A 13,395-nucleotide genomic window follows, 5' to 3' on the forward strand; every position below is an offset into this window, starting at 1 on the left:
CTTTTTTTGTTTTTTCAAAATAGAGTTTATCAAAATGGGGGGGTGGGGGGGGGGGGGGGGGAAAAAAAAAAGAGGAACTCAGCAAAGAGCTTGAAACTCTCCCTGTCTTCAACCATACCTAAATTTAGAGCCATTGGAAAAGGAGCTTTGGTTTGGATCCAAAAGAAAGCAGTGAAGCCAGTCATCAATCAGCATCTCACATGGAGTTTACAGCCTTGTTTCACTTCTTCAGGTTTATTTGTGGCTTCTTTTGATTTTTTTTTTTTAATTTTTTAATAAGAAAAATGAAAGGATTGCTGGCTGAGACTTTGTGTCATTATAATGCTTTTGAGGAGACTGACATTCTTGCAGCAGAACACATAAAATGGAATTAAAACTAAAAAAACGCACCAGCAACAACAAAAATACGCAACCAAAACCAAATCCTGGATGTCTGATAGCTACGTAACAAAACCAAAAATGAGATCAACAAAATTTTAAAGTTCTACTTTAACTTCACCCCTTTTTGCCAATGTGTCTCCATAGAGACTTTAATTACAAGTTTGTATACAGCTTTTCAAATATTCAATATAATAGCATACACTTTTTCCTAATTTTAGGTGTTTATGCATTGCATCATTTTAAATTGCTCTGTACTATTATTTTTATGCCCAAATAGATTCCATTTAGGTCATTTATATGGAAAATAGAGAGTAAGGCATTTCACAAAACATATTACCAAGCAATAGTAAATATTTTCCAGAAAACAGAAGCCACCTATGCTTCTAGCTAAATTAGCATCATAGTTAACTGCCTCTTCTCCTACATGGTATGTCTGAAAGATAACAGTACCTATCCAAACAGGTAAATGGGCTAAACAGTTAAATGCTTCAGCCCTTTAAGTGAACATAACATATGCTGTGCTGACGGGCAGAAAGAAATTGTATGTGGTTCAGTCCACAATCTGATTACATGTTAAGCACCTCCCAAGAGGCACTCAGAATTACTCAGGATTGAATCCAAGATGATTAAAATTCATACCATGGAGAGGAAAGACCTACATTTAAAAAAAAAAAGAAGCAAAAAACCTAGGTCACCTCTGACTCCTATTAGTGTAAAACTAATGGAACTCCTCCAGAGGTTTCTCCAGAGTGATGTGAAACAGGCCCCTGCTGCCTTAAGAAAATAAATACCTTTTTAAAAAAAAAAAAAAAAAAAAAAAAAAAAAAAAAAAATTCTGGCAATAAATGGTTGTCAAGAATGCAAGAAGGAAGGCTGCAATATACCTCAGGTATGGATCTGAAATCTTGTTAAATAAACACAAAACACTGAAAAAATATTTTAGGTGAAAGACTCATCTTACTGAGGCAAATAGGAATCCTGTTACATTATTTAAAAGGGATAGGGTTTTACCCCGCATGATCATGTAATTAAAGTGTTAGAATGCACACACCCAGGAGGACAGAGTTAATGCTGAACATGGAATTAACATTGGTATTTCATGACTCTTGAATGATTTGCCGTGTAATCGTGACATTCTCCAAACGCTGCCTTCCAACCAGAATCACCTAGGGCTTTGTAAAATGGAATAGCGGTGGGGAGAAAATATTCCCTAATGCAGCTCCATTTGCCTGAGTGTTTCTGAAGCATTTTTATCTCACAGCCCTTAAAATCTGGAGGAAGGTTCTTCATTCCTGGATGTGCAGTTAGATTGGCACCCTGCAAAGCATCCTGACCATAAGGTGGTGCAGGACTGACCACCCCAGGAGCAGAGCACTCTGCAGAACATGAGGCAGAGTCTGGTCGCTGCTTCCACTTCACTTGATGAGAGAAGTGAGTTGTGAGTTATGAGTTATGCCAGCTCTTTGCTTGCTGTAGCTTCCTCAACAAGAGGAAAGAAAAAGGAAAAAAAAAACAAAAACATAAAAATAAAAACCAACCTGCTTATCCAAATCTTGGTCTTCTCAGTCCCTACCTGCCTGCAAAGGATTTGAAACAAGAACAGCAATATCTTTAAGGGGAGAAGAGGGGGAGGAAGGCAACTGCTGCTCACTTCAGAGTGGTGCTACACATAATACATTAACATACAGAAAGAAAATCACTTCTTCACCTTTTTGCTTCCCTGCGTGGGAATGCAGCTTCGGTCATGATTGCACCTCAGGAACCATACAGTAAAAAGCCTCTCCAGTGAGAAGGTTAGGAACCGGGCATATCTTATTGTATAAGACACTCAGCAAGGACTCTGTTTGCAGGAAGATGGGCTTCCTTTTGCAAGTGCAAATTTTTATCTGCTTTTCCTACAAAATGAATTGCTGGTACAAATGTGAGTTCCTGCTGATACAAAAGCAGGCTGGGCACAGATTGTTTCGGAAAAAAAGGTTTGCTTTTCAGAAGATGCCTGCTTATGAATGCTAGGACTCCTGGAAAGGACAGGGAAAAGCAGACTGTGAAGCTAAAAATAACCACATACATGGAAATATCACATACTCCAGTGCTACCACAGCTTCTTTGGCCATGATATAGTAATTGAATGACTATGAGAATAGTTACAGATCAAAACCAGTCTTCAGTCGAGTATTTAAAGACACTTCTTTTCCAGGAGAGAAATTCCAATTTGCAAGCTACACTTCCTTTTTCATCAGTGGGCAAGAATGCCAAATATGCCATTTTCCAGAGGCACAAGAAAAGCTCTAACCTGAGAACAAATTTGCCTAAAAGACAAAACTCACAAAGCCAAGCAGGGGCTGCATGGCATCAGAATGGACACTGCTACATAACCTAAAACTTCACAAAAACTTTCAGGACTGCTGTAATAACAGACGGTATTTCTGATTCTAGCACATCTTTCTCAAGGGCTCAATTGTGCAAAGTACCAGCCCCAGTTCAGAAAAGCACCTAAATACAACCATAGTTGTAATCATAAGAGCAGTTCCCCATTTAACTTGATTATTCAGTTGGCATGATTAAATTCTAAGTGCTTAACTGTGTTAACACAAACATCAAGGTTTTTGTCTCAGTAGGACAAATTAAGTAAGCTGAAATTCACTGCACTCGTATACTTGAAGTGGTAGATTTCAGATTACTTCATCTCCTTCTCTGTAAGCGTGCCACTTTGCCAAAAGCTGTCACTCCTTTGTTTTCTATGCATTTGCTGTAGTTTAATAAGAAACTCCATTTATTGATTCTGATATCACATAGAAAATGGGGTTTTCTTTCAATAAGATGATTACGCATAAACGTTACATAGAAACACAAGAGGGATTTTTGTTTGGGGTTTTTTTTCCCTTTGCAATTGCTGAAGGAAGCGTATTACCCACCAGCACAAGGCAGTGAATGAGGATTCACAGCCGTGCTCTGCACGGTCCACGTGCAGCAGTGGGCGAGCGAAACAAGCCATTTGGGATGCCCCAATGGAAGGGCTTGCTCTGCGCTGGCCTGCTGCCCATCGGAGGGAAGGTAAAGCCGCGAGATTTTGCACGGAGGGACAGCAAGGCCCCCAAGGTGCCAATCTGCCAGCCAGGCAACGTCAAAGCAAAGCAGTAATGCAGACATGCCCTCCTTTTCACTTGTCACACCCCCAGACACCCGATTCTTTCTCTCTTGCCTTCAGTAGTGCTGATCTTTAGGGAGCAAACAACATAACACAGAACTTCTATTGCCTGGGACTAGCTGTTAGCTCTTATAAAAGAACAGTTGTCAATATTTTTCTCTATTCCTATGTAAAATAAAAAATAATCTAATATTAGTAATAAAATCTTTTCTTTGTATCAAAGGTGGTAAACACTTTCATTATCGTGCTCCTTTAAAGAATCATAGCTGAAATGAAAATAGCTCTTAATGAAAATTGCAAGAGGAATCAGGAATGTAATGTGTTGCTGTTTTGAAGTGCTAAACATTTTCCATTTTCAAACTACGAAACTTTGTCCCACCCTGGCTTAAGTCAACCATGCTGACAGAATTACAATTTTCAGGTTGCACCATATAAACACATCAAAAAGCAAGCATCTGCACCCTCCAAAGATTGTTAAAATCCCCTACCTTTCCTACATAGAGTGGGTCTGTACCCATGTATTCTTCCAGCACAAAGAATTGATTCCACACCCAGCTGCGTTTGGTTCTCGTCCTCCCTGATTGAAAGTAGGGCTTTGACCTGGACCTTGAGAGCTCTGCTTGATTCATCCCAGAAAGACACAGGAAAAGAGCTAGTATCTGCAGAAAATGGCAGAACTCCACTTTGCCCAACTTCATCTTTTTTTTTTTTTTTTCCCCGTGAAAGAAAAAACCTTGATGAGAGCGGGCACAATTCCAGTTGTCTCAGTAGCTCTAGCCTCCGGCAGGGTGTCAGCTGGGAGTCCAGAGATAATAATTTGTAGAGTGGTCGATTGGAAGAAGTCACCACTGCTGAATAGCCTTCACCAAAGAAATGGTGTAATAGGTACCTATCCGGGAAAGAGACAAGAACTGTTGTCAGAATTTTATTTTTTTTTTTTTAAAGAATGCAAATTCTTTGCAGCTTCATATAATGCATCAAAAATGTTTATGATTTTTCTCATCATCAACACAGTTGAGTTTACATAATAAGTCTCTGAGAGTTTAGAGCACATTCCTTGGATGGCATTACTACTGCTGATACATCCGTACTTGACAGCTATAAAGTTTTCTTGTGACTGCTCTCTTAATACACCAGTTTCCCCAGTACAAAAGCTGAATTTTTTTCTCTTTAAAATAATCAAAGCAAGTGTAGTTATATACAGTTCTTTGGTTTGATTTTTCCTCCTCTGTCTGCTACAGTCTTCTTTACTTGCCATTACCATGATACAAACCAACTACAGGCAGGAATTTACATTAATGGTAAGGACATATGCTAGCTTAACTCTCTTCCATACAACAGAAAAGTAAAATAAAGGAGTATAAGATGAATCAGAACAATTTGATTGATCTTAGTCACAGTACACCAGATGTTATGTTTTGTTCTGATCTGAATCTGGCCTGCTAAAAAGCCCTCAGAGTCTCCCCACTCATTCTTACTACATTCCTAAAGCAAATGTCAGGCTCGGTAAGAAGCATGTTAGACTAGTTTATATACTTATACACAAATATGTTCAGAAAGATCAGAGGATAATGTGATTTTGTGTTTTCAATGAAACCTTGATTTAACAACGAATGATCTTTCAGCACTAACACATACAATTTTCATCTTTTTGTGTATCTTGCCCTTTTTTATTTCAAAATCTTGATCATTTAATAACTGGTAGAACTCACTAAAAAAATAACCAATTACAAAAAACCCCCAACCCTTCAATATTTAAACAAGTCTTTTTTCTGCCTTTTACAACTGTAAGCATTCTCTGGCCAAGTAAAAATGTATACTTAGTATAATGTTTTTAAAAGTGTAAGTTCTGTCAGACAGTACCAACCATAGCTTTGCCTTTCAGGGGAATCACCTGCATTAACCCCAGGTAAGCAATGCTCTCTCTGAAAGAGGCATCCCTCTTGTCTGAGTGAGCAATGAGGCAGACAAGAAGGATTTAAGAAGTGCCAAGCACAAGGTGAAAATGAGGATGAAATTAAAACAGATAACAAGACATTCATTTGGAGTGAACTGCTGCTACTTAGGAAGCCCTGGAAGAAAGAAGATTTCATCCTTTCTACATTTAATTAATCTAAAAAGGCTAGACATTAAATCACATGCACATTAAATGCTCTAGATAGATTAACATTATATCCCTACCCACTACTATTAAAACTGAGTGAAATGTGATCTCTGCTATCTGTTTTCAGTATGTCAGGCTCTTTTAGCCGCAGAACGCCTAAGCATCATGCTGCCAAAGGTACCTAGAGGGCAGAAACATGAAACAAATAAAAAGCTCTTCTGATTACAGACTGTATTTAAAGCCTTTTTTACAGTAATCCCTTCTGTGGGACTGCCCTGCACCAGAAAGGCTTTGCTTAGAGGCTGGTGGGATAAACCACAAACCCACTGAGCGTGTTTGCTAAGCAGCAGCAATTTGAAAGCTTCCATATGTGAAAATCCAGTGTCTCCCCACAGGCAAAACAAGAATAGGCAATGTCTTACCTAAAGACCCTGATTTCCAAAACGTGATGCTACAGTTATAAAAGGCGTCTCTCCAACATGGACCAAGATTCCTTTCGCGGTGGAATTAACAGGCAGGTGTCATCATCCCTAGCAGAGCATAGCTCAAAATGATGAATCCCAACTAGTCATAGCTCAGTTTTGATCTGGTCCTTTGGGTAAATCGTGACCATATGACATAGTAATTACTGGGAGGGCTGCCATGAGTGGCAAGGAGAGCGGCTGTGCTTCCTCCGTCATAGGTTCACTTCCTACCGCTCAGTTCAAATAAGATAAGTGTTGTTTGTAGTAAAGGCTGTTTATGCACCCTTTGCTTTCCCTCTCTGTGTCTAAGTTACATCAGGTTAAAGACATCTGATATTGATAAACCGTCAGTTTATTTCAAAGAGGCAGCAGATTGTTATTTAACAGAGATAAAAATATGAAATAGATTTTCTTAAGAAATGTCAGTAAAACATTTACAATATGTTAGAGTCTTTCCACTAAGCAGTTTGAAATGTCTTGTTCTTGCTCTGAACAGACATTTCAAACCTAGAATTGCTCTAACCTTTATCTCGAACAGTGTTCTCTTATATCCTCTCTTTTACACCTGCAGGGAAGTATGAAAGCCACCATATGGAGTGCCATGGTCCCCAGCCACACACCACAGCACAGAACTGAAAAACGCACCCAAAATACCAACTGAAAAACAGTCCATATGCTAGACAGCACAATCTGATGAAAAGCAGAGTACTCACACCCCCTGGAAAAAAAATGTTGTCGTTTACTCATTCTCAAATACTTTCACCACACAATCTCCAGAATTCCAATTATTTTTATTCAGCTGTGTGGCAGCACTTTCTGCTCTGAAACACTCTTCCCTCCCTGCCTCCCCTCTTCAGGATAAGTCTTATTCCTCTCAGAGCCCTTTTTTTTAGGTTTTTATTTATAGTTCTTTCAGCGCATTGCCTTTTGAGTGTGATACTTCCCAAGGCAGAAGTAAAAGTGTCTGGTATTTAAAAACCTTTTCTGTTTGGGGAATAATTATTTATTAAATTGCATTTCATTACCTATCTTGCTGATACAGATATACATATTTATATGGATTTTTTTAATTAAAAAAAAATATTATATTTCTGCCCAAGCATAACTATCACTTCAACAGCACCTGTTCTTTGAAGTCCATAAGTATGAAGTCCACAAGTCCACATAGGCAAGCAACACCACAGCATTCATAAAACTGAAAACTAAAAGGTGCCGTTGTTGTTTTTTTTCTCATCAAGGCATAACTTCACTGTTCAGGGTTACACTTGCAGCAGTGGATATGACTAACACTGACAGCAATAGAGGGAATGCAGTGCTCTGCTTCCAGTGCCTTCTCTGTCATCTGCGCTTACAGGCTTGAGTGTGAAGTGAAGGCAAAACTGACCTGCAACCATTTTGTATTTTGTGTTTAAAGATGCTCTTTTATAAAATGGTATCACTTTCTGCACAAACAGGACGCAGCGTACACAGAACTGAGAAATATTTGCACTTGTAATTGATGTCATTACTTACCCTAGGACATCAGTGCACCTTCACATCTTGTTTCTGCATCTCCAGAATGCTACTCCCCTCCCCAAACAGGGGCAAAATGCAATCATGTCTCCTCACTCACGCTTTGCCTACATAAAAAGTAATTTAGGCTTTAAAAATAAAATAAATTTTTCTGCTGGTGTATTTAAAGCACTAGGCTCTACCTTTCACATCTAAGCTTGTACTCCCTATTTACTTTGCATATAGTCCTGACAATCACAAATATGAAAAATGCAAAGTATAAAAACTGGTGTGTAATTCAAAGAGTATGTTGTGTGATCTGGACTGTGCAAGTATTATGTCTTACCAGAGCAGTAACACACTGTCAGTGTGAACAGCCATAAGAATAAAAAAAAATTAAAAATATCCACTAAATATCTAATCTTTCATGTTTGTGTTCTTAAATAGCTGGTTGACATATAAAACATCAGACTGAAGAATATACATTTGAAAAAATAATAACCTCCTTATTCAATATATACCATAAAACTTACATCTTCTCCCATCTGCTGCATAGAAATGGAACTATATTTAAGCCACAGTCTAGTAGCAGAAGTGTTCTGGTGAACACTGCTAATCTGAAAAATGTTACTACTCTACTTTGCCAAAACAATCTGCTAGTGTCAAAAAGACACTATTATGCACTGTCTCTGAGGGGCAATCTTGATTTGTTGAAAACATTCAGATCATGAATAAGATCCTCAGCTTTAAGGAATTGTTCCCCTCACTGCAAGCAATTAAGGGTAATTTACACCCACTGAAAATCTCTCTGAATATTTTGCTTCACTCCATAATTTCTAAAACAACGCATCAAGACTAGTCCTTGCTGTTTGTATGCAGCAGTCAGCACCCAGTAGGTATGGACAAAAACGTGTCTTCAGTCTCCCAGATATCCTCACGGAAGCCCTCCTTCCCCACCCCTGAGATTTCCCCAGCCTTGGAGGGCTTTTGCTGAAGGCTTTTGAGATCATCTTCGTAGCACCTAACCTTTGCAGCCAAAGCGCAAATTCCTGCAGACTTCCAGTCACACATTGCTGCCAGTGTCACAGTGCCAGCTTAATCTATGAACCATATCATTTCCCCGTCAATCCCTTCAACCCAACGGGGAATTTTGTCCTTCACCGTATGTTGTCCTAAAGTCTTTCCAACTTGCAAAATTCTTCGGGAAGAAGTGGAAATCCAAAAGCTTTTCCATTACTAAACTCCCCCAGTCTGGATTACATTTCTCTATTTTGAAATCTCGCTGTCAGCTCAGGGCATCCACTGAAGAGTTTTCCACTCCGATTGCCTTCCCTCTCCCCCCCCTCCCACTATTCTCCTCTCATCGGAACACTTAAATTTTTGATACCATTGCAAAATTTACTGCATAAATCTGGACCTCACTGTCTCTGGAAGTGCAGCCCAGACAACACCTGCTAGTAAATCTTGCTTTAGCTTGGTCAATAGTGCACAGTTATCCCATGTTTAGGGGTTTTTTTCCTCTACTTTAGTCATTCAATAAAATAAGACCCTGTGTGTTGAGATAATTCTGAGGGTGACTTTTGCCACTGGATCTTGAACCACGACCCCTTAAACACAGTGGAATCAACAGGTGAGCCCCCTGACAGCTGAACTACCCTCACTGAAATATTTACGTTTTGACATTCCATTTTACAATGCCCATTGGAAAGGGTGCCACTTTCTGTGGCAGAGAAAATTCCCCTTTGTTATGAGCCTGCAGCTCCTGTATGTCACACGTCCTAAATATCACAGGAAACTCCTTCACAGGCTCAGAGACTCTGTGATCCTTGAGACAAAGGGTTTAGAGAAGATACGTCTAATTAGGGTGTAGATTGCTACATCTGGGTATCACTTTTTCCAGGGAAAGGAAGGAAAAAAAAAAAAGAAGGGTGCCTTGGAGCAAGTGAGGTGAGGACCTTTCCATGAAATGAAGCTCTGCAAGTCAAGGCAGTATGATGAAACCTATTAAGTCCCTGTGCCAGAAGACATTACAACTACAGACCACAACCTCCTGCCGCTAACTAGCCTAAATATTCACATGGGAGATCTGTAAATGTAGTGCACATCCTGCAGTCTGCATCTGGTTATCAAGAAAAAAAACTATCACTGCTCCAAACATATGGTGCTGCTACACTAAACTGGCTCCAATACCCTCTGACTCAGGTGAAAGGACCTGATGAGACAACAGAAAAACACTAGGCACACTTCAATAAATGATAGGGCTTCAAAAAATGTGTAAAGGAAACCAGGCAGCAGCTTTTGCTCTTTCGTACTCTTCTGCAGTTGCTCATGAGATTGTATGTGGCTAGAGTGCTAACTTGTTTGGGTTGTTGACAGTTTCCCCCCTCCCCCAAGAAAAGTGAACAAAAGAAGGATTTCTTTTTTTTTTTAATATCATTTTCTCCATGTGAAAGTGCTTTGTGGGTTTTTCACCTTGCTATGGTACATTTTATAGATCTAAGTTGCTGGAAAGGATTATGCTAATTTGATCAGTTATTGAAAGGAAACGTTAGCAGTATTTGTATATCTGTGACCAATCAAGTCAAATATTTAAATTTCCACAAGCTCAATTTCTGCAGCCTCATTTAAGCTGAGGAACCTCACATTAATACCTAGGGCTGACTTTCTTGCAGAGCCACTGAATTCCCAGAGGAGGCACTCCTGCATTACTGCTCAGAGTTAAGCCTGGTTTGACAGGAAGAACCGAAGTAACCATCATCTCTTTTATGCACCCTTCCTCAGCTAGAATGTAATGATTTTTATTACCACGAAAAAACAATACCCAGTAGTAGCATGAAAGCGTACATGAGAAAAAATGTACACGATAAACTAAAGGAAACCGAATGGCTCAAGAAAGGCCTTCATCGAAGAACCGCTGAACACAGCAGATATTGAAGCCAATAGCCAAAAACATACACAGAAACTTACTGGCCAGCCTGTCACCACAACTGACTCCCAAGCAGTATATTCATCTGCAAACCATTTGAAGTTTAAAATATTTTCTATTTTCATTGCACGTTGGAGTCAATTTGTGAGCCGAATACCTTTGAGAAAAAGCTTAGTCAGGTTTATAGCAAAGTAGGACTATAACTTAGAGTAGAACAACCTCAGGTTTTGCATTAATAATGATTTTCTTAAGTCAAGTCTCTGACTGCTGAAGAAACATAGGAAAATATGGACACAACATGCACATGCACACAGCTATAGATGAAAAGGATAGGCGAAAATCTACATGGATGCTATATCCATTCTTGTCATCAGATAATTCATGGATAATCTGCAGTTATACAAATACTTTACAATTACCCTTTTATATGGAAAGATAAGAATGCTTCGCTATTAAATCAATAGCAAATAATCAAGAGTGCTTTGCTATTAAATCAATAAAAGTAGACTTAAGAGAGTTGCAAGGCTGTCATCTGACTCTTAACACAATTCTAATGACCTACATCAGCCTCTAATTACAGTACAGTCTCCCATTATAAGGGTGAAATGCCCTCTGATTAAAACTGCAATCTTTAATGGCTTTTTGCAAGAAAATAGTCTACATTACTGATGTTTGGGTTTTTATTCACATTAACTGCCACACACTTCTAACATGCAATGGTAGCTCAGATTATTACCTTCGATATTTCCCTAATATTCCAGGTAGGTTTTAATCTATATTAAGTACTCAAACCCAAGATATTTCACATACTTAACATTAATATTTGTCAGAGTCAGCTTTTAGCTCCTTTGCTCCTCTCCCCTCGCTATGGATTTCATTGCAATTGTTTCTTAAATCTTACTTAGCCCTCTTTCATGACCCTAAAAAAGAAGTGTGTCTAGATTAGATCCCCGGGTAGCTGCAGGCTGGAGAGATAGAAAAGTCTGTACAAGGACTTTAAACAGGATGTCACACTTGGTCCCTAGGTAGTTCTTTTGGATTTGTTTAGTGGGTTTTTTGTTCTTTTTCCCCCCCAGAGGTGGTAACACACCCGTTGCACTGAACTAGCTCTAATGAGGCACGGTTGTACTATTTCTAAACATCCTCAATTCACTGTTGCATCTTTAAAACTGTTATGATATTGCTAAGAGCAGATGAGCATCATTTCCCAACTGATCTTTATCTGTTGACCTGTTGTACCTTCAGAAGCTATATTCTAAGCAAACTTAATTTACTTACGCAACTTTCATGCTATTGCCCAACTGAATAGCTCTTCCCCTGAGATTCTGTAGACCTACCTTTTTCAGAAACTGAAATAAGTATCTAGCTTTCGCCAGTAACAATTCCGTGCAAACTTCAAATAAGGTAACAGAGGAACAATTAGTAAATGTAATAAGGGTAGAAAAGTCACACATCACTGCCAAGGAGAGACTGCTTCAGAAACTGGCATTGTTAAGAGTTTGCCTCCTTTATGTATTTACTTATTTGTGCTGGAAAAGCACTTTATTTCCTGCAAAGCTGTGCAATCACCTATGTTTTAGCTGAAAAATGGCAAGGCAGCATGTCTTGTTAGAGAGACTATAAAGTATATGCTGCCCTTTCAAGTCTCTGCTTTGACTTGAGAAGTTATCTATCAGAACCCAAGATTTTATCCTTGCGATGGGAAAAGATTAAAGTATCAACATTTCGGTTCCCAAAATCAGAGTGCCTCGCTAGCCTCCACCTCCCATCCCTCCCTAAATCCCCCAATTTGCAGGGGGAAGGCATCGTCTGCAGAATCCCGGCTCACCTGAACTACCTCACCTTTTGAAAGCACGAGTATAAAGGCTAAATCTTATCTCAAAAAGGGATATTTTTTCCTCCATTTAGCAACCAGAAGTCGGAGGATCCAGATCACAACCCGCTTGCTACCGGTGCCCACAACCTATTACCGGAGAGCAGGACGTGCCCGTGCGTGGCTGTGTGGATAGCTGGGGGGACGGGGCGGGGGGGGAAGGGTCGGTATCAAACAGCCAAAGACTGCAGAGCCAGCCTTACCAGCTGAATACTAATCAAAGAAATGCGCTCCCATCATTTCAACATTTGCAAACTCTGGAACATCCTCGACACAAAAGGGGGAAAGCTCTGGGAAAGAACTCGGGAAATTTCCTGGCCTCGCTAACCTTTTGCTCTGCAGCATCGGTGCCGGACTCTGGGATCGAGCAAGCCAGCCGCTTCGGTTTGGCAGAAAGGACCGGGGGCAGGCAAGACTTAGTGCCGCCCGTATTTTGCAGAAGTCTGTGGTCCTCCCTTCCTCCACCGCCCCCCCCCACCCCCCTCGTCCGCGAGACTTCTCCAAAGAGTCAGAGAGCTGCTATTGTTCTCTCATTTCTCGGAAGGTGAACACACGCCCGCCTGTAGCGCGGGGGCTCTCCCTTCCCACGCCGTCCCCGCCGCCGCTGCTCCCGCCGCTGCCCGGGCCGCCCCGCCGGCCCCTTCCCCGCCGCCCCCGGGCAGGGACACAACCAAACTTCCCTGCTCGCCCCGCAGAGCCGCGGCCCCGCTGCCGAGCGGGGCGGGTTAAGGGCGAGGGACGGGGCGGGGAGGGGGGGGAACACGGACGGCACACAGCCCCCCTTGCCTGCAACTACTCCGCTCTCCTTCTGCCTGCGCGGAGGGGAAGGGGGGAGAGGAAAGCGAGGAAGGGCACAGGTGCAGCCAGCACTTACCTGCTCCCCCTCTCCCTCGGCTGCCCGGCGCAGCGAGTCTTTTAATCCCAAGGGCCGCCGGCGCCTCCGCGGCGAAGCGCTGGCGGGATGCTCCCAGGCGGGGGCCGGGCTGCGGGCGGCGGGGGGGCCCGCCT

At 41.1% G+C, this 13,395-nt stretch overlaps 1 protein-coding gene across 1 annotated transcript in view; it reads right to left on the minus strand.

Moving 5' to 3' along the window:
* Positions 1–4,418, minus strand: part of CDH7 (cadherin 7, type 2) — a 68,643-nt gene extending 64,225 nt beyond the window's left edge. The window contains exon 1 of the mRNA XM_010583297.1: positions 4,018–4,418. Within this exon, the coding sequence (XP_010581599.1) occupies positions 4,018–4,227 (210 nt within the window). The 5' untranslated portion in view covers positions 4,228–4,418. The remainder of the gene's footprint in view (positions 1–4,017) is intronic.
* Between the last annotated feature and the right edge of the window lie 8,977 nt (positions 4,419–13,395).

The sequence above is a fragment of the Haliaeetus leucocephalus genome, unplaced genomic scaffold, assembly GCF_000737465.1.
Source record: "Haliaeetus leucocephalus isolate CR32 unplaced genomic scaffold, Haliaeetus_leucocephalus-4.0 Scaffold889, whole genome shotgun sequence".
Lineage (NCBI taxonomy): Eukaryota > Metazoa > Chordata > Aves > Accipitriformes > Accipitridae > Haliaeetus > Haliaeetus leucocephalus.